The 21782-nt window shown below is 39.4% G+C and overlaps 1 protein-coding gene across 2 annotated transcripts in view; it reads left to right on the forward strand.

Moving 5' to 3' along the window:
• The first annotated feature begins 14105 nt into the window (after positions 1 to 14105).
• The window catches only part of cdh13 (cadherin 13, H-cadherin (heart)), a 319293-nt gene continuing 311616 nt past the window's right edge, over positions 14106 to 21782 (forward strand). For both annotated transcript variants that reach the window (XM_016480972.1, XM_016480973.1), the window contains exon 1: positions 14106 to 14293. In XM_016480972.1, the coding sequence (XP_016336458.1) occupies positions 14249 to 14293 (45 nt within the window). In that variant the 5' untranslated portion in view covers positions 14106 to 14248. The remainder of the gene's footprint in view (positions 14294 to 21782) is intronic.

A 21782-nucleotide genomic window follows, 5' to 3' on the forward strand; every position in this document is an offset into this window, starting at 1 on the left:
TAATAATCAATTTAATCTAGCTTGCGCTCACTGTTGTACACGGAAGCAGCTCCAGGCGGATGACGTATGGACGTCGGTGAAGGGGTAGAGGAGGGGAATGAGGTAGCTGAAATGGCTGAAACTAGTGCTGCAGCTTTTCCCCTTGATATTGAACCAAGCATGGATCCTTTATTAGCGATCAAGCTAAAAGAACTTGAGCTAGCAATCAAAAGACAGGAGCATGATACTCAAGTTATCCATCTCCGTGCTATTGAAGCACAGGCTCAGCGAGATATTAAGCTTAAAAGTTTAGCAATTGAGGCAGAGACTTTACGCCGTAAGCCTGTGCCAGCTCCACGCTCTAGACCTTCCTCACCCTTGACTGCTGTTCCTGTACAGAGTAGTACTGTTAATTTTGGTACTCCTAATGATGCTCAGGTTAACTTTGATGTAGCAAAGTATATTAAATGAGTACCTCCCTTTCGAGAAGCTGAGGTAGATGCTTACTTCATAGCCTTTGAGCGAATTGCTGAAAAATTGGTTTGGCCCAAGGATATGTGGGGTCTACTGCTTCAATGTAACTTTGTGGGTAAGGCCCAAGAGGTATGTGCTGCGCTACCAATAGGGCAGTCCTTGGATTATGATGTTGTGAAAGCAGCGGTGCTACGTGCATATGAACTGGTGCCTGAAAGCATATCGCCAGCGTTATTCCAGAGAACATTGTAGTTCACCTAAATGAGCAAAAGAGAAATTCACTCTCTGAAGCTGCAGTGTTAGCGGATGAGTTCGCACTCACACACCGGTCAGAATTCTCTTCTACACGTCAGTTTAGACGCCAGAGTTTTGTAGATGAGCAGACAGAGAGGGTGATGTCACCTGTTCTTTCCTCTGAGAAAGGTAAACCTATGCTGGATCGCTCAAGCCGCAAGCGTGTCTGCTTTTACTGCTTAGATCCAGGTCACCTGATATCCAACTGCAAAGCATGGAAACGGAAGTCTGCTGTTGAAAAGTCCAAGAGTGTAGCTTTCGCTCAAGCTGGTTCTGTCTCTGACTACTCCTTTCCAGAGTTCCAGCTACCAACCCTTCCTGTTAACTGGGTTTGTCTCTTTCGGCTGACTCACCTGGCCGACCAGTATCCATTCTCCGAGATACGGGGGCTGCGCAGTCATTTATTTTAGCGGGAGTCTTGCCTTTCTCACCTGAAACGTACTCTGGTGCGGATGTACTAGTTCGAGGGATTGAACTAGGTTGTGTTAAAGTGCCTTTGCATACTGTCTTCTTGAAATCAGATCTAGTCACAGGTCCGGCTCGGATTGGAGTAAGGACTGAACTGCCGGTGGAGGACGTAAACTACATCCTGGGAAATGACCTGGCTGGAGGTAAAGTGTTTCCTTGTCCTATTGTGGTGGATAAGCCTGAGGTGACAGGACAGCCAGAGGTTGCTGCTCATTTCCCTGCTGTTTTTCCCGCCTGTGCTATTACTTGAGCACATTCCCGGAAGGGGGATGATGTTGTGAACCTCACTGACTCATTTATGAACCCTGTGTCAGACATTTCAGAATGCACACTGCTCATTAAACCTGAGATCTCCTCTTCTTGTGAAAAGATGAACTCTGACTCCGCTGCAACTTCCTTAAAAGTTGGAAAGGAGGACCTCGCTGCAGCTCAGAAAACTGATCCATCTCTGTTGTTCTGTCTGGATGCTGCTGTCAGTTTGGATAAAGCTCCAGGTGGTCCGGTTACATATTATTGGGATGGTGTACTCACGCGACGATGGCGACCACAAGTGAATGGTGACGTGTTAGCTGCACATCAACTTGTCTTACCTTCTGCTTATCGTCCCCAGGTCCTGAAGTTGGCACATGAGCATCCCTTGTCTGGTCACCTTGGCATTACTAAGACGTACAAGCGCATCTTAAGGTACTTCTACTGGCCTGGATTGAGGAACAGTGTAGTGAGTTACTGCCGAGCTTGCCATGATTGTCAAGTCTCAGTTAAGCCCAACCAGACTGTTCCCTCCCCTCCTCTTCATCCTATACCAGTGATGAATGAGCCATTTGAACGCTTGATCTTAGATTGTGTTGGACCCTTGCCCAAGTCAAAAACTTGAAACAAGGAAGCTGAGTCGGCTGAACCTGCTGTGGTGGTGCCTGCTGCTCTCTGCTCCTCAGATGATCCAGATGTGGGTGAATTGATGCCTGAACATTTTCAAAATTCAACCGTATTAAATCAACTTGAGGACTACCTTGCATACTTGCCTCAAGATCAGAAGGAATCTCTTGTCCAGCTGTTTAATAAGTACCCCATGCTCTTTTCTGATGTTCCTGGCAGAACCTCTGTGATCACTCATGACATAGACGTAGGTAACTGTTACAACACCCATACCGTGTTAATCCTTCTTCTAAAGCATGGTCTTGCCACCCCAAGTCAGAGCCCTGGGAGCTCCCCTTGTTTATTGGTGCCCAAACAAGACTTAACATTCCGTTTTTGCACTGACTACCGCAAAGTAAATGGCATGACAAAGCCAGACTCCTTTCCTCTGCCCAGAATGGAGGACTGTGTGGACCGAATTGGTTGTGCCCATTTGATCACAAAACTTGACCTTCTGAAAGGGTATTGGCAAGTGCCATTGACTGCCCGTGCATCTGAGATATCTGCCTTTGTGACCCCTGATAATTTGCTGCAATACTCTGTTATGGCCTCCGGGATGTGCAATGCTCCCGCAACATTCCAAAGACTGATGCAACGAGTACTATCAGGAATCCCTAACTGTGAAGCCTACTTGGATGATGTAGTAGTTTACTCCCACACTTGGGAAGAACATTTAAGTAGCCTTGATCAGGTTTTTAAGCAGCTGGCCAATGCTTCACTAACTCTTAACCTGAAAAAAGTGAGTTTGCCAAAGCAGTGGTTACCTATTTAGGCAAAAAGGTAGGTCAGGGTCAAGTGAAGCCTGTGGAGGCAAAGGTAGAAGCCATCTTGGAATTTCCTATACCCCATAATAAAAGGGATTTGCGTCGTTTTCTTGGAATGGTAGGGTATTATCGGAGCTTTTGTAAGAACTTTGCTACCGTAGTCACCCCTTTGACTGATTTGCTCAGTACTGCCAGAAAGTTTGTATGGTCCCCTGGGTGTGACTCTGCCTTCAATGCTGCCAAGGATATTTTAAGCAGTGCTCCTGTGCTTTCTGCTCCTTGTTTTTCTCTCCCTTTCAAACTGCAGGTGGATGCCAGTTCCTCAGGTGCCGGAGCGGTGTTGTTGCAGGAGGAGGCCAGTGGCATAGAACACCCTGTGTGCTACTTTTCTAAGAAGTTCACCAACGCTCAGTAAAAATACAGTACAACTGAGAAAGAGACCCTAGCCCTGGTGTTGGCGTCACAACACTTCGAGGTTTACCTTGGATGTAGTTACTGCCGAGCTTGCCATGATTGTCAAGTCTCAGGTAAGCCCGACCAGACTGTTCCCTCCGCTCTTCATACTATACCAGTGATGAATGAGCCAGCTGAACCTGCTGTGGTGGTGCCTGCTGCTCTCTGCTCCTCAGATGATCCAGATGTGGGTGAATTAATGCCTGAACATTTTCAAAATTCAACAGTATTAAATCAACTTGATGATTACCTTGCATACTTGCCTCAAGATCAGAAGGAATCTCTTGTCCAGCTGTTTAATAAGTACCCCATGCTCTTTTCTGATGTTCCTGGCAGAACCTCTGTGATCACTCATGACATAGACATAGGTAACCGTTCCCCCATAAAGCAACACCCATACCGTGTTAATCCTCAAAAATGAGAACTAATTGGGAGAGAAGTTGAATATCTTCTAAAGCATGGTCTTGCCACCCCAAGTCAGAGCCCTGGGAGCTCCCCTTGTTTATTGGTGCCCAAACAAGACTCAACATTCCGTTTTTGCACTGACTACCGCAAAGTAAATGGCATGACAAAGCCAGACTCCTTTCCTCTGCCCAGAATGGAGGACTGTGTGGACCGAATTGGTTGTGCCCATTTGATCACAAAACTTGACCTTCTGAAAGGGTATTGGCAAGTGCCATTGACTGCCCGTGCATCTGAGATATCTGCCTTTGTGACCCCTGATAATTTGCTGCAATACTCTATGGCTTTTGGGTTGCGCAATGCTCCCGCGACGTTCCAAAGATTGATGCAACGAGTGCTATCAGGAATCCCTAACTGTGAAGCCTACTTGGATGTAGTAGTTTACTCCCACACTTGGGAAGAACATTTAAGTAGCCTTGATCAGGTTTTTAAGCAGCTGGCCAATGCTTCACTAACTCTTAACCTGAAAAAGTGTGAGTTTGCCAAAGCAGTGGTTACCTATTTAGGTAAAAAGGTAGGTCAGGGTCAAGTGAAGCCTGTGGAGGCAAAGGTAGAAGCCATCTTGGAATTTCCTATACCCCATAATAAAAGGGAGTTGCGTTGTTTTCTTGGAATGGTAGGGTATTATCGGAGCTTTTGTAAGAACTTTTGCTACCGTAGTTACTCCTTTGACTGATTTGCTCAGTACTGCCAGAAAGTTTGTACGGTCCCCTGAGTGTGACTCTGCCTTCAATGCTGCCAAGGATCTTTTAAGTAGTGCTCCTGTGCTTTCTGCTCCTTGTTTTTCTCTCCTGTTCAAACTGCAGGTAGATGCCAGTTCTTCAGGTGCCGGAGCTGTGTTGCTGCAGGAGGAAGCCAGTGGCATAGAACATTCTGTGTGCTACTTTTCTAAGAAGTTTACCAACGTGCAGCAAAAATACAGTACTATTGAGAAAGAGACCCTAGCCCTGGTGTTAGCGTTACAACACTTCGAGGTTTACCTTGGAGGTAGTAATCATGTCATCACTGTCTATACAGACCATAACCCCTCGTTTTTCTACATAGGATGCGAAATATGAATCAGCGTCTGATGAGGTGGTCCCTCATTATTCAAGAGTACAATCTGAATATCCAGTACTGTAAAGGTTCTGAAAATACTGTTGCGGATGCCCTTTCGAGAGTATTTTGTGCTGTAGAGTGAAAGAAAAGTGAGTATTTGGTTTGTATAGCTCTTATTTTCAAGACATTGGTTGTTGCTTGAAAACTTATGGGTGGGGGTGTTACGTTCCGTGTTTATTTATATAATATTGTTGGTTGTTCAAGAGTACAATCTGAATATCCAGTACTGTAAAGGTTCTGAAAATACTGTTGCAGATGCCCTTTCGAGAGTATATTGTGCTGTAGAGTGACAGAAAAGTGAGTATTTGGGTTGTATACCTCTTATTTTCAAGACATTGGTTGATGCTTAAACTTATGGGTGGGGGTGTTACGTCCCGTGTTTTTATTTTTATTTATACAATATTGTTGGTTGCTGCGTACTGCTGTGTGCCCTTTCTGTCTCTCCTTGTGTTACTGCTGCTCAACCAGGTGAGGAGGAGAGGAAGGTGATCACTCGCACCTGTCGCTCGTTATTGTACAGAGGCTGCAAGCTCAAAAGCGGTTCAACATGCCTTCCAGAGTGTTGTACCTCTCGCCTGCCTTGTGTTGCTCTTGTCTTGTCAGAGATTGATACTGTGTAAAACTTACTCTGCTTATGGCTTATTGTAGCCTTCTGAAAGGTAATTAGCATTGTTGTTGCACTACATGTCTCTCTTTGTTGAGAGCCGTAGGGAGGTGGGTGCTATTTTATTTGTGAATCTTTTTCTCTTGTTTTTGCTTAGTTAGGGAGTTAGCGTACATTTCTGTTGTTAATTTTCGTTTGTTTTGTCAGTTTAGACCGTTTTACTCCTTAACTAGTTAGAGGGTCCTTTTGTTTGTTGTTTTGGCCTTTCCCCCTTCTGAAGTCTATTTTGCTTCCTATTTTACTTTGTCATTTGGAAATTTTGTAAATAAAATACTTTATTTTGAAACTTAATGTATCTGTTGTGCTGGGCAGGGGACTAGTACTAACTCACCCCAACCAAGTTTATGTTTACTTTTCTCTGTTACCCCCTTACCCTAGACCCTTACATCTGGGACGTAACCGTACCAACCCAGAAAACGTGAAAGAACAATCCAGTAAATTTTGTTGGCAAGCCTTTCACTGCAAGCTTGTGAAAAAAAACGAGCCGCTCAGATTTCACTCCCCCATGACATAGAACGGGGATCTTATTATAATATTACCGCCCCTTAATCTGCAAGCTTCCACCCACGGCACTGCCATTGTGTTTTCTCAAGTGACAACGGTGTAGCAGTTCTAAAGCCGTGGCGAAACTTCGAGCAAAGCATGCTAACTGTTCTGTCTTTGTCTGCACTGAGCACGGTACACTATTTAGAGTCCCAGGCTCAGAGGAGACAAAAGAGAAGTGGATTTAATAATAATGAATAATTTAATAATAATAACTATTTATTGATTTTATTTACTGTACAGTATATTACGCTGCTGCCACACAGATCTAATATAAACATGCAATTTCTTTCCTAGCTGTTTACTTTCACAGAAATAACCGACTGTTTTTGTAACTCGTGTGTTTAAACCTGTGTATATTTGACAGTTTAAATGCAATAAGACATGAAAGAGTTTAGTACTCGCATGCCATGTGACAGCCGCTTTCTGTGCGTGTGCTTCGGCTGTGTGCACTCAAAAAACCTTATATCAGAAGTTTAAACTGATTGGAATCACTTTCAGAATGTTTTTTTTTTTTTTTTTCCCAGCTGCTAAATAAAAACTTTGACAGCCAATCAGAATCAATTCTGATTTAAAGCGCTTGCACATTTAAAGAGGTCATGAAATACATTTTTAAAATTTTCATGTTTCTTGAGGTGTTCATGTGTTCTTGGTGTTTTTTTTTTTTTTTTTTTTTATCGAAAATGGTCATATTTTAAATATAAATGGTAATTTTTCTGCCCTTAATTTAGCCCTCTGAATTGAACACTCTGTTGGAAGGGGTGTGTCTGGTGTGAGATTGCAATGTAAATGCCCACTGCTATGATTGGCTAACATCTTTGCATATGAAATTAGCATTTTATGTGAAACACTCTTGAAAAGTTTTTACTATAATAGCCGAGCGCCAGTGAGTTTTAAAACTTGCAGTATGTTTTTATTGTAGAGTAACCTCTTATATGTGTAAATATTAAGAACATTTTTGATGGTGTTCATGACACCTTGCCACAGACGACAAAACTGCAGTGTGTGCTTATAATAAACAATGTTATTGGATGTTGTTGTGGATGCTAATATAGTTATTTAATTAAAGTTTTCTTTATAGTTATTACTTTTGGTGTGAATGGGCCTTGAGTTGTGTCTCATGCTGCCCTAGAGAGGGTTTTCTGTCAGATGCTTCAACATCTGTCACTGTGACTTAAATGGTTTGGCTTGATGTTGCTGGAGCATTTCCTTTTTTAAAAATCTTATTTAGTTTGCATCTAAATGTGTGAGAGTGTTTGTAACCACACTGTGTTTCCCTTAATTCAGCATTTAAGCTGTTGCATTACCTGAAAAATGGCTTTTAATGGCTGGAGTCGACAAGGAAAAAAATAAACACAGCTAGTGCATCTTTAATGAAAGTCACTTCAATCCCGGCAAACATTTACTTTCAGCGGTATGGGTTGAGAAAATGAACTTTGACTTGATTGTGGCCTGTTGCTTTTTCTTTTTTCCTGATGAAATGCTGCAGCCTGCATCCCCACTGAGAGCCTATTGAAAAGCTCAGAGTGGAAAAAATGACTTTTCCATTTTTGTTTTCTATGTTTATGGCCGTTTGCTTTTGTAAAACGTGTCTTTAATGTCTGCGTGTGGTGATGGGTTTATCCAGAAGTTCATGTGTTTAATAAAGTAAAGATGATGTGTTGCTATGGGCATAGAGGGCAAATCAGTGGAGTAGACATTTAATTGACACAGGGCAGAGTAATTTATTCGGACTAACAAGAATGCTAAGACTAATTTATTCTTGGCTATAACAGTAGTTTATGGAAATCGGGGCATGTTCTGGAGCTCACTGTCCATGAGGCCACCTGCTCCGGCTGATGAATTGGTGCCTGTAAATTGTCAGTAAGGAGTTTGTGCTGAGCTTCTGCATATAGGAATTTATTGTAAAAGAGCTTTGGACATGTTAGAAATCACAATTCCACATGTTGCATGAGTATTTTTAGTTTGACAAACTTTAGATATTCTGTCATACAAGACAACCCTTTTCTCTATATTTTAGAAGCTCACATCAGGAGGTAGACAGCCTCAAATGGATTGTAAATGGCTGTGCAAATAGCGTATTTATAAAGTTTGTGCTGCCATGTGACTTGATGCCCTCTGTTCTCTGTAAAAGCGGAACCTTTTAGCTTATATACTAATAATATTTTTATTAATATAATGGTCCTCAATAGGTTTTGCTTCAGGACTCAGGATTTTAATTTGGGCAATGAGTCACAGCACCTAAATAAATTTATCACATAAAACAGCAAAAGATCTTAAAATTAAACATGGATATATATTTTACAAAGTGACCAATGAATCTCTGCCTGAATATTGTCGTTTTATTGGACGCACATCATTTGGCATCACTAGTAAACATATGGTATGTGTTTTCTCCTTTTTAAATGTGTTGCTATACGGTGTACGATTTAATTTTTTTATTTTAACAAACCAGTAAACTTAGTACAAGTCCATTTAAACGAAAGAGAACATTAATTTCTATAGCTAAGTGCCTTCAATAATATAATGATTTTTAAATGCTCTTTTGCACATTTGTTTTCTTTTGGAGCTATTAGTGGGCAAAATTACTCCATATGTCCCAAAGAAAGAGTCACATCTTACTTTGATAAAGATAAATATGCGCGTTTTTTTGTAACTGACAAGTTTTTTTTTTTTTTTTTTTTTAAACTGTTCTAAATCGTTTGATTTGCTGCTCCTTTCTATATAATAAAAGTTAATGGTGTCTAGGGGCTGTCAAGCTCCAAAAATAAGAAAAAGCATCATAAATGTTATGCCAGTATAATGGGCTAATATTAGAGATATGCGTGCTCATTTCACCATTTTATATTACATTTGCTATCATCTAACAATCACTTAAAGTTAATCATCTTTAAAAACACTAATTTAATAACACTGGTAAATGTAATTTAGCAAATTTTTACTGAATATCAAGTTAGAATATAACTTCAGATGAATTGTATAATAGTGCATGAGTCACATTTCACTCTAATTGTATGGAAAAATGCAGTGTGAACATTCTGCTGAGCTTCTCTTTTTATGTTCCACAGAAGAAATAGTCTGTATGACTATTTCTTCTGTGGAACATAAAAAGAGAAGGCTTGAAGCTGAGTAAATGACAGGATGTTTATTTTTGAGTGAACTATTTTTAAACCATTTCTTGTAATCGCACCTTTCTTTTTCACCTCTTGACAACCTCTTAACTTTTTTTTTTTTAAGGATACCTAAAATAAATGCATGAAAAAGTATGGGGGGGAATTTTAGCGCTATTTAAAGAGAAATGCTTGTTTACGAGAGAATGGCGAGACGTAATAAAGAGAGTACAGGCTGTAATAAAGCATCAAATGAATGGACCATCAATCTGCTCCAGCAGTGCTGGCACATGGGAGCTTTCCCTGGCCCAGCTCCGATTCTGGCAGTGCATCACCTGCTCACTCCCAAGGACAAAAGCTTCTCGCCTGGCCAGGGAGAGGGAGTAGTGCCCCACTGGACACCATCCTGTACCTGCTGAGAAGGAGGCTTTTGCCTCACCTAGTGTCCATTGTTTGTAATTACATCCTCAGGAGGACCATGCATCCAGATCATGAGGACGGTGTGCAAATGAGCGTGTGGATTCAATCCAGCTTGCCTACATTAATTTTGTTGGGCAGTCAGAGGTAGAAGGTCCCACTGAAAACATGAACGTGGCTGGCATGTGTTTAAAAAACAAAAAACGATAAAAACAAACAAACACATTGCATTGTGTTGCAGTGTGCCCTTGTTGTGGTTAGGGCAAATTTATTTAATCAGTCTGAATAATTGGGCAACATTCAGACAGACATTTTCATTTACTTGTTTGGTTAAGGTTCAGCTCTCTGGTGAACGGTGGTGTTCCTTCACCTGGACATTGATTTCATTATCTATTTCTCAATTCACACAGTGAGCAGAAAGGATGGAAAACCATTATGAAAGTAAATCAAATTGATTCAACTGTTGTTTTAAATGAATATGAAGAAAGAGATCATAGACTTGTTAACCGATTGCTGGAGAATGTTAATCGTTATTGTAATGCATTGATAACAGACCTTGGGTTTTTGTTTGGCAGATGCGCGCTTATGCAGTCGGCCCTGGTTTTCAAAAAGAAGAGATGTTAAGAATAAATTCATTTTTACACAAGTATTTTATACACAAAGACCTAATAACAAAGAAATAACCATACAATCTTGTCTGGTTGCTGTTTATGCCAGTAAAGCTCTACCCCCAGCTCTCAGAAGGCAATATAGCTTTAGATTATGCAGCTATATGATGCAGCTTTCTTTGAGGTGAGTACTAACCTGACCTATTTTTTCATCACTTTAAACTTTAAGACTTGTAAACACTTCCTTTACTCCTTTCAGTTTTGTTTGTTTTCTGGTTTTATTATTTGACATTATGCATCTCTGCCTCTTTGCCATTTTCATGATTGTTGTTGCATCTGCCCTCCGTAGTAACACTCTGTGCTCTTTTCTCTTTTTAGAGAGGGGAGGAGTGGATTGTTTCCCATAAAGAATATTTTCCGGCACTCTAACTCCCATTCAATACCAGGAGACATTTTCATCCCTCCCTTTTCAAGACAAGATAACAAGACGTCAAGATAACAGGATGTCAAGATAAGCTCCAAAAATGAAAAAGCTCCATTTGTGCCATTTTTTTTTCTACAGCAATCACTCATGTTAACCTTTGCAAATATATATATATATATATTGTTGTTATAATTTTCTGTGCAAATGCAGTAAATGTCTCTTGAGTTTGTCTGAACACATTTTTAGATGTTCCAGTCTGACTGACATGTTGATTTTGTTGGTCACTGAGAAGGAAAAACAGAAATTTTCAAGCTTTTTTTTTTTTCATTTTGAACTTCTTGTAGAAGTAGAGTCTCAAGTGTGGAATATTGAATCAGGAGACTTATTCCTTGAGTATTCACTCCCGAAGTGGAGATACGTTATCTGAAAACGTTTTGCTCTTGTCTTGACATTTTAAGCGTTCTCATATGGTTTCATTTTGTAGTTCTTAATTTTTCACTTAAAATTGCAGCTAGCTCTCTCTCTTCATCGCCACCTCGATAATCCAAGATACTGGAACGTTTTTCTTCCCCACCGCGCACCTTTTTAACATATGCGTTTTAGACAAATCCACAGCATCCGTAATGCTATTTCCAGCCCGGATCCTTTGATAAAGAGATATAGCGCAACAATTCCGCAACATTGTCTTGAGAAAGCAATTCCTCAGGACGTCACAACAATTCCTAGCCTCATTTTTCACAACTGGACAGAAAAAAGGAGAGAGAGGGAATCTGAGGGGGGTTGAGAGATGATGGCTCCTGAGGTGACGGTATACGCATCATAACCCCTCCCCTTTATCTACTCCAAGCAGATATATGCACAAATCTATCCATTTGTACGTGGCTGCAGATACTTGTGGGTAGAATATGAATGGATAAAGAAGAGTCTTTCATTATCTTTAGTCTTGATTCATCTTCTTCCTTTGAAATAGGAAAAAGTCAGCCAAACTTTTAACAGAAACTCTGGTTGGATATGAAGATGATGGGTAGAGTGACATGGTAACCTTTCGGCCTAACGGGAAACATTTGATATTTTCTGATCTATCACATTCTCTTGATCTCTCTCTGTTTGGTCTGCTTTGTTTTTTATATGCCTTTAAAGCTTTAAAGAGTTAACGAAAGTGTTTGGATATTGTCTGAGAGGTTATAGAGGTCCATGATCTACAGTTCTATGTTTGACTGTGAGCATCTGGCCTTTGCTGTCTTTCATAACAGGAAGTGTCACATTCCCTTGACATGCATCTAAGACATGTTGATATAACAGGGGCAAAGGAGTGCTCAAAGAGCACGGCTGTATTCCCATACCAAATATAAATGTGTCTTTCTTTTTGAACGTTTTGGCCCGAAACTCCCGTGACTGTTGGTCAAAGGATATTTGTTTGTGCTCATTGTGGAATTCATGGGTCATTGTGATGGATCTTTGGACACTTTTAGTTGTACTGTCTGTCATCACTCTCAATAGCCTGTGTCATGGTACATGGGGGAAATAAAAAATGATGAGTTGAGAGTAAAGCAAATCAAAATCCAGAAACAAATATAAAGCGATAAAGATTCATCTATATCTTACAAGTGAAGCATTTGAATTTGAGCTCCTTGCTGGGTGATTTTTCTCATTTGTGCCTTATTTGACCATGTGAGCAAACTACTGTATTGTTAATTATTTCAGCTATTTGTTATGTTCAGATTCACTTTTTGTTCTCAGATTTACCAATTTTGGAACATTCCTGAGAGCCAAATGTTCAGCTCTCTTGATTACCAGTGGTCATTGTTAGACAGTGTGTCAGACACTACTTACTGAGATTTTAATAGACATTCTGTCTTTCTGAACTCCATTAGAAACTTTTTGGCACTGAATGTCATGACAGCTGACTAAAATACAGTGTTTCTGTCTTTTGAACATGGGCCATGGTCAAAATAACAATTTCACAATGGAAAAAAAAAACCCTTCAGAAAAAGGTTTCTGGTGCAGCCTTCGGTTAGAGAGAGTTTTGCTGAAAATGACAAAATCCAAGAGAGAATCTGTGGTTAGTGTTGTCGTTGTCAGTCAAGTTAATACATCTGTGTGCTGTGGTTTTGAAAGGAAAAATCCTGACAAACAGATGCCAGTTTAACCCTCCTAACAAACATAACTTCACTCTATTTGCTGTCCTGAAAGTTTAGTGAACGTGTTAAAAAGAAAATGACCTTGTTTGTCCAGCATCTAGTCAACTCCAAATAGTCAACATATATGATGTTTTGCTATTATTTGAACTGCGAACCATAGGTATTTTGAATTAGACTTCAAAATCATTATTCAACTTTCTTATGAGGTTTTCTTTTCTATATCGTGAATGTTTGATGTTTAGGAGAGTATACAAATTGTTCTATCAGGACTGTTTTTTCTTCACACACAGATACTAGTTTAACCTTAATGGTTCTAACAAACCTGAACTTTAATGTAGATGCTTTTCTGGGAGTTAGTGCATTTGGTATTATAAACAAAATGACCTTGCTTGTCCAGCCTCTACTACCCTCTCCAAATAGCTGACATACAGTATAAGATGTTTTGCTATTATTTGAACTACAGAATGTGTGTGAATTGTCAGACTAACCTAACATCCTCAGAATTTGAGGTTCTCTTTATTAAAATCATGATCATGAATCTTTGATGCTTTAGATGGATACATACAGATTGTTATATCAGGACAGGTTTAGAATTCCAAACTGAAATAGGTGTTTCATGCACTTGTCAGCCAAGGACTCACCACAAAAATTCACTGTTTTGTAAGTTCCTCAGAAAACTGCCCTTTTCAAAATTGTCTATAGGTTCTGAAACTGATTTGATTGACTCAAACCTTTGGAGATTGTTTCCTTATCACATTTTAAAATCCCCTTTTAAGATATCCCAACTATGTATGGTTATATGCTTAGTTGTATTTTATGATTTGCCTATAGGTTTTTTTTCTTCCTCCCGTCCACAACCCAATCTGAACAAACCTGTGACCCATTTTAATGTCACAACCTACCAGCTGAGAGTCATTGATCTAGAGAACACTCTATAAAGTTTTGATTTATGACCAATCATAAACCGTGCCTAAGCTTGCTGCTTTTCTCTTATGAAAAAATTAAACATTGCACCTTAAAAGCACAGCAAGCCTTCTGGAACTATGCATGTCTGATTATTCTATAATAATGTTTCCATTAAGAAGGTAAATGTGCAATATACCACCCTATTAAACTCTTAATTCTCCATTTTTCTTAACAAACAGAAAGTTTGCAGTCCGATGAGGATTATGGAATGCAATGCAAAGATGCTGAGACTATTACGTGAGCATCAATGCGAGCATGTCAGGTTCATGCGAGCGTCAAAAGAAGAAACACCCCCCTCTATAAATCTATTGGTGGTGGACTCCAATGCTCTGCTCACGAGGCTGCAGTTCTATTTGGGAAGTTGGCAGCTCGAGGCAGAGGGGCTTTACTCTCGCGACTCTGGAATTATGAACAGCGCTGGTCTGACCAGCATCTTGTTTTGAACATTATTCCCACTGATCTGAGACCATGGAGTTCGGAGCCCGCATTTTCATCGCATTCCTCGTTTGCCAGGTAGGCGCGAGAGGTTTCATTCCGTTATGTTCAGTAATATCGCTCGAGCTGGTTCTTAGATTTATTTTGCGTTCATTTAGTGTCTGGAAAATTGTGAAATTAATTTGTGAGCGCATTGCACGTTTTTACAACTCGTTAAAGCAGAAAGAGTTGCTCTGAGATAAGCCTACTTAAAGCTGAATGCCACGACAAGCAGAATAGTAATCAGTAGTGTAATGTAACATGTTATTCTTTATTTCTATTTATTTATTTATTTATTTATTTTATCAATTAAAATCATGATCATGAATCTTTGATGCGTTAGATGGATACATACAGATTGTTCTATTAGGACAGGTTTAGAATTCCAAACTGAAATAGGTGTTTCATGCACTTGTCAGCCAAGGATTCACCACAAAAATTCAGTTTTGTAAGTTCCTCAGAAAACTGCCCTTTTCAAAATTGTCTATAGGTTCTGAAACTGATTTGATTGACTCAAACCTTTGGAGATTGTTTCCTTATCACATTTTAAAATCCCCTTTTAAGATATCCCAACTATGTATGGTTATATGCTTAGTTGTATTTTATGATTTGCCTATAGGTTTTTTTTCTTCCTCCCGTCCACAACCCAATCTGAACAAACCTGTGACCCATTTTAATGTCACAACCTACCAGCTGAGAGTCATTGATCTAGAGAACACTCTATAAAGTTTTGATTTATGACCAATCATAAACCGTGCCTAAGCTTGCTGCCTTTCTCTTATGAAAAAATGAAACATTGCACCTTAAAAGCACAGCAAGCCTTCTGGAACTATGCATGTCTGATTATTCTATAATAATGTTTCCATTAAGAAGGTAAATGTGCAATATACCACCCTATTAAACTCTTAATTCTCCATTTTTCTTAACAAACAGAAAGTTTGCAGTCCGATGAGGATTATGGAATGCAATGCAAAGATGCTGAGACTATTACGTGAGCATCAATGCGAGCATGTCAGGTTCATGCGAGCGTCAAAAGAAGAAACACCCCCCTCTATAAATCTATTGGTGGTGGACTCCAATGCTCTGCTCACGAGGCTGCAGTTCTATTTGGGAAGTTGGCAGCTCGAGGCAGAGGGGCTTTACTCTCGCGACTCTGGAATTATGAACAGCGCTGGTCCGACCAGCATCTTTTTTTGAACATTATTCTCACACTGTGAAATTAATTTGTGAGCGCATTGCACGTTTTTACAACTCGTTAAAGCAGAAAGAGTTGCTCTGAGATAAGCCTACTTAAAGCTGAATGCCACGACAAGCAGAATAGTAATCAGTAGTGTAATGTAACATGTTATTCTTTATTTCTATTTATTTATTTATTTATTTATTTTATCACAGTAACGATGTCTATAATGCGTTGAACGTACAACATTAGATGATTACTCCAGTCCGTTCGTGTGATTCAGTCTAACGCACTGGGTTCAGGTGGGTGCAAATCACGAGCAAACTCAGTCTCAGATCGCATCTATATTCCGCTCAGCTCTGAAGTTGAGCGCTCCTTTGGCTCCCTTCATCAGGAGACATTCACACGACGGGCTGACTCACGGAGCCCTTCTCCATTCACTAAAGACAGCAAAGAATCCGTAAATGAGCGAACAAATAAACGATTCAAGACCAAAACAGCGCCTATCCAGCAATTTGAGATCGCTGAAACTAAATTAGCCATTAACGAACAAAAGATTAACGATAAATTCAATCTCCGTTCACTTCAGAGAGCGTAAACAATAAACAAGATGAACGAATAGTAATCAAACAAGAGTCGCTTTATTCACTTGAAACTAAATAAACGAGACAATAAATGGGTATAACCAAATACAATAGCCTAAGTGATTGACTGTGTCTCTCTTTAATCGTTTATCATTTCAAAGAGATGAAATGAAACTGGTAAACAAACTCAAACTCTCTAAAATGTTCAAGATTAATCATTAGGACAACAGCGTGTTCACTTCAAACAGCTGAGATCAAATAATGGAGCCACATTCACGCGTAAAGAAGTAAATCGATTCAGTTTAAGGTAGCAGATGTGTTTTGAAACATTATAGCTGGTTTTTACCGTGTTTAAGATGGTCATTAGCTGGATCAAGTTGGTTGACTATCTTGGACTAGCAACAAACTACAGCTATGTACAAGCTTGAAGTGGTCGAGCTTGCTATATGGACATTGTAGATGGTTAACCAGCCTCCAGTGATCTTCTTGCACCAACTAGAAAGCAGCTAACTATCAGCCTTTTACAAACTCGTTCCTTTAAAGCTTAGAGCCACTGTTACTTTCGTTCACCTGAGGCTGTTAATACTAATGGACAGTTAATATTGTCATGTTCTTTGCATGTGCATTACATTGTGAGTGGTAGTCAGTTGGGGGTGAAAGAGACATTATGGCATCCTCCTGCATTAAAAATGTCGATGGCTCATTTGTAAGCCACTGCTCAACAGTTATTTCCTTGTACAGGATAATGAACAACAGGTGTCGTGGTGGTGGTGGTTCCTCTCACACATCAAATGCCATTATTTTCAGAGAATATGATTTATAATGATCAAACACATTAAGTTGTGGTTCCCAAATGGCCCTTTGAAGATAATATGCATTTGATGGACGTTTTCGGTTAGGTAAATGTTATTAGGGATTAGTTAGTAGTATGTAAGGTGATTTATAACTTTGCATGCCCTCAGCATGTGCTACATGTATTATTCATAATTTAATTTAAATACATCTTCTCTGTTGTTTATCACACGGGAAAGCTCCAGGCTTTGTGCGCAGTTTAAAAAAAAGACACTCTATCCTTGAGAACTTTGAGAGACCTATCATTGTGCACTTGTTATTAATACTTATTAGGCATTAGTCACATATTTTAGCTCTTCTCAGGCACTTCACTGGATTTATACTTTTATAGATGTGAATCATCACAATGCTCTGAATCTGCAGGGACTCTGGACAGATTACAGCACGTTCTTTTTAACAATTAATTGTAAGCAAGATGTTGTCTGGCTCCCCTATGCAATAAACCACTTTAAATAGATAATATCCTCATACGATGCTCTCTAGATGGTCGTCTTACCCTCACCATCCACCTGGCCAGCAGTGCGAAATCCCTTTTTTCCTCTCTGGCGCCGTGTGTGATCAAGTGAGAAGGATCTTATTTATAGTCGCGCAGGTAGGGCGCCAAGTTTCCCTTGCGTATCGGAGCCTATGAATTCCCCTCTATAAATCCCTGTTTCCAAAATGAAACGTTAAGCAGTCGCGAGTCGCTGCTATGATTCAGAATAAGCGTGGCATACCCGTGAGGTGCAGACATTTATCTTTTGCTCTCTCTCCCCCATTGCTTTTGTGTTTTATTTTATTTACTTATCTGTTTACCCAGTTTCCCCCAGCGTGGCGTTAGAAAATAGAAAAAGAGAGCAAGAAATGGAAGGAAAAATTATTTCCCTCGCTTGCTGTAAGATCCCTAAGTGGCGAGGGTTCTTTGGAATGGAACATGCAGTCCAATATCTCAGGTAATAGATAAGTCAGTGCAGCCATTTAAAGTTTGGAGAGGATGTTGTTCACTTCAGGATGCACATATTGACTTTAAATCTTGAGTAGGCCACACTTAATGCTTTTGAATTGCTATTTGCATCACTTTCCCCTTTGATGACCTTGTGGCGCAACATGGACAGTGTGCGTTTGATGACTTCGCTGCCACTTATGTGTTACTCCTGTGATTCATCAGTCTTAATGAGAGAAAGAGGCGCTGCTTTAGGGTGGTGTCATTTCTATTTATTGCAAGGGTAACAGGTGCACATCGCTTCAGCCAGGGCATAACGCACAAGCGCACACACACACACACACACACACACACACACACACACACACACACACACACAGAGGCGCTGCTTTAGGCTGGTGTCATTTCTATTTATTTCAAGGGTAACAGGTGCGCATCGCTTCAGCCAGGGCATAACGCACAAGCACACACACACAATCACACTATCTCTTTAGTTGCAAAGCCTAAAGGCAGTCATGCAGAAGGGCTGGCTTCAGCTGTGTCCACACTCTGTCTAGGGTGCTCATCACTAGCTACAGAGTGAATGTGTATATATAGCATCCCTTCTTAGTGAATGGTGAGGTAGGAATTTGCGCTTTAATGTCGAAATGCAAAGCACCTTAAATATTTAACTGTTTTCTGTTTAACGTACTCTGTTGAGATCATTCACTTTACATTAGCATTACTTTAAATGCATTATGCTACATTTCCATCGGTTACATGCATGGTTTCCTCAACAAGGAGGTCTATAAATTAGGTTGGAATGGTTGAATTGGTGTTACGGGACTTCTTGCTGGATGCTTTTTTCCCCATCGAAAACTAAATATTTAGTTTTTTTTTTAGATTTTAGTTTTATAGATTTGATAAGCAGTAACATTAAAAATTAGTTTCACCTAAATCAGTGATGCAACAGTGTTATTAACTAAACTATTAAAATCCTTTTCATGAATTGAAATACGGATGAAATAAAATGGAGTATAAATGATGAAAAATAGAAAAATGAAAAAAGTAATAAAAAAGATGAAAACATAATAAATGACAAAAGCACAGATTAAATAAATTAAAATAAAAACTGAAAATGTAAGAGCTAATAATGTAATAGTTATGAAAAATAGAAAAATGAAAAAAGTAATAAAAAAAGATGAAAACGTAATAAATGACAAAAGCACAGATTAAATAAATTAAAATAAAAACTGAAAATGTAAGAGCTAATAATGTAATAGTATTTAAATAATACAAAAGCTAAAACTGAAATTAAATAAAGGTAAACAGATAAAAAAAAAACAAACAAAAAAAACAATGACAAAAGCACACAAATTAAATAAATGTAAAATGAAAATATATAAATAAAAACTAATTAGAAATATTAATAAATACCATAATAGTATTTAAATAATAGTAAAATAACACTGTCTGGGATGCAACAATATTAAAATTCTGGCCAATACCGATAAGCTGGTAATTATTTTTAAGTTATGGCCAATAACCAATAAATAGCCGATATTAAAATTCTATAGTCTTGTCTAAATAAATTAAAAAATTAAATGTAAGAAATTAAATCAATCTTCTGAAATGTTAAAATTGAATTTAGGTGTCACAACATTATAATATAATGTATGAAAAATGGATATTTACAAAAAAAAGAAAAAGAAAAAATATGAATATGCTTGCAGAATTGGTGCAGTTGCATCCACCAGCAGGGACGAACTGCTGATACTTACTTGACTGTCTGGTCTTCGCAAAGCCTTTAGGTAACTTTGCATTAAAGCACAGACAGAAATTGGGAGGTCTGGTTTGTATTTAACCTTGCAGATGGACTGTACTGTGACTCGTGCTTTTATCTTTGAAGTGCGCCATTAGGAGGAAGCTTGTCTTACCAGAGTGAGAAATCTTGATTAATTCGGGCACTAGCTGTTGAGCACAATATGGTAAATGAGGTCTGGTAATGATGGAGATAATGAGAGCACCCAGTCATTAGCTCTGCAGTGGATCTGAATGGTTCGCTCCCTGTGTCGACCCTCTTTTGTACTCGCTACCCATCCTCTACCAAGGTCGCTGCTTTTGCTGCATAGGTTAGGTTTGATTTTGCCTTATTTGTGCAACTCCTTCATGGCTGATATGTGTGCTTTCTTGTGCGTTATAGCTGTTGGTGAAGAATCTGTGATTACAGAACTAGTCTACTGGAGGTTTTGTGCTTGTCTAGAGTCTTAGAGGTTAAGGCCCGCTGACCTCTGGCAATTAATTCACTTGGCTCCCAAAGTGGAAGCAGAGTTGGAGATTTATTGTTAAGGCACAAATTTGTGTGTTTGTTCTTATATGTAGCTGGTAAGTTGTGGAGTTGCTGAAGTCAAGATGCTTGGACAATGTAAAGAGATATCAGAGCAGAAAGATTTGTTTAGCTTTCTGGGCCTTAAACAGTAGAAAGTTAGATTCACTAACTACTACGACTGTAAAAGTTTTGAAGATTCTCAAAAATACTTGCTCACATACACACAGATAAATACTGTACACACAATCATTCTGAACTAATTCAGTGGTTTAGATACTGTAAATGGACTCTCTTTTTCCTCTTTTTGCATTCTCTTTTCCTCTTTCTCCTTTCCAAATGGCTACTTAATCATTTTAAATGATTTATGAACTGGTTTATTATTTGTAAAAATGTTACCAAGTGATATTTTGACTGTTTGCACTGTAAAATTCTTCAACTTCACCACCTTTCTTGCCATTTTTGTTGCATTTCATAATGTTTTTGCATCTCTGCAATCAAATATGGCAGTTACATGTCATATGTCAGGTTTGATATCAGATGTCCATCAAATGTCATTGGTTCCTGTGTGTCTCTTGGCCAAATGTCATCTTGCGGTACCATATTTCATGCTACAGTGGAGACTTGTAATTTCATACGTGCATCATTTGAATTATTTTATGAATTATTCACTCAGCAGAATGAATGTGGGGGAGAATGAAAGCTTGCTTGTGTTCAAGTTTGCTTCGTTTTTGAGTGCAAGAGTTGCATTAGAGTCCCCAAGCGTTGATTTAGCAGAAAGAGATCTCACATTGTCAGTCCTATCGTTTCACAACTCTCTTTCCATCCCTAGCGCCCTTCTTTCTCTCTGTCCCTGTCTATCTCCTCTCTGTTTGCATAGATCATCCCTCCCTCAGGCAGATAATTGCGAGGAGAGCCTCAAAAGCCTGGATCTTCTAATCCACTTCTCAAACACACCGTGTGGCATGCCAGGCCTGCGAAATGTCCCTGGACCGCCTCGTCCCTCTGAGAGAAGTGGAAATTTCATATAATATTTCTGTATTTGCATATTGATTCATAGTAAATTACTGCTGGAATCTTTTCTTTCAGAATATCTAAAACCGCTCAGATGGCCTAGCCTGCATTCACCAATCCAAATATAATTGCAGTGACTCATGCTGTAAACACGGACGGCTTTATCTGTGACACTGGATTTCCAACTCACTAGTTGGAAGCAGTAATTAATTGAATGGTATCTGTGTGGCGTTTGTCCCGACTCTGTGTGTTTGTTGTGCACAGTGACCTGTGGAGCCGAAGGCAATATGGGGATTTGTATCAGAGACATGCACACGTACACAGATTTCACAGTGAGAACAGCCGAATGTCACGGTAAACATGATACGTGTTTATCTGTAGATGCTTATGCAGCACAATTCCTTGTATATTAAAGGGGACCCAGAGAATAGTAATGGTAGGAATAATGGCAGCGTAACAGAAAACTCAGATGGCCTAGCCTGCATTCACCAATCCAAATATAATTGCAGTGACTCATGCTGTAAACACTTGTTGGAAGCAGTAATTAATTGAATGGTATCTGTGTGGCGTTTGTCTGACTCTGTGGGTTTGTTGTGCACAGTGACCTGTGGAGCCGGAGGCAATATGGGAATTTGTATCGGAGACATGCACATGTACACATTTCACAGCGAGAA

The sequence above is a fragment of the Sinocyclocheilus anshuiensis genome, unplaced genomic scaffold, assembly GCF_001515605.1.
Source record: "Sinocyclocheilus anshuiensis isolate Anshui unplaced genomic scaffold, SAMN03320099.WGS_v1.1 scaffold93, whole genome shotgun sequence".
NCBI classification, from domain to species: Eukaryota; Metazoa; Chordata; class Actinopteri; order Cypriniformes; family Cyprinidae; genus Sinocyclocheilus; species Sinocyclocheilus anshuiensis.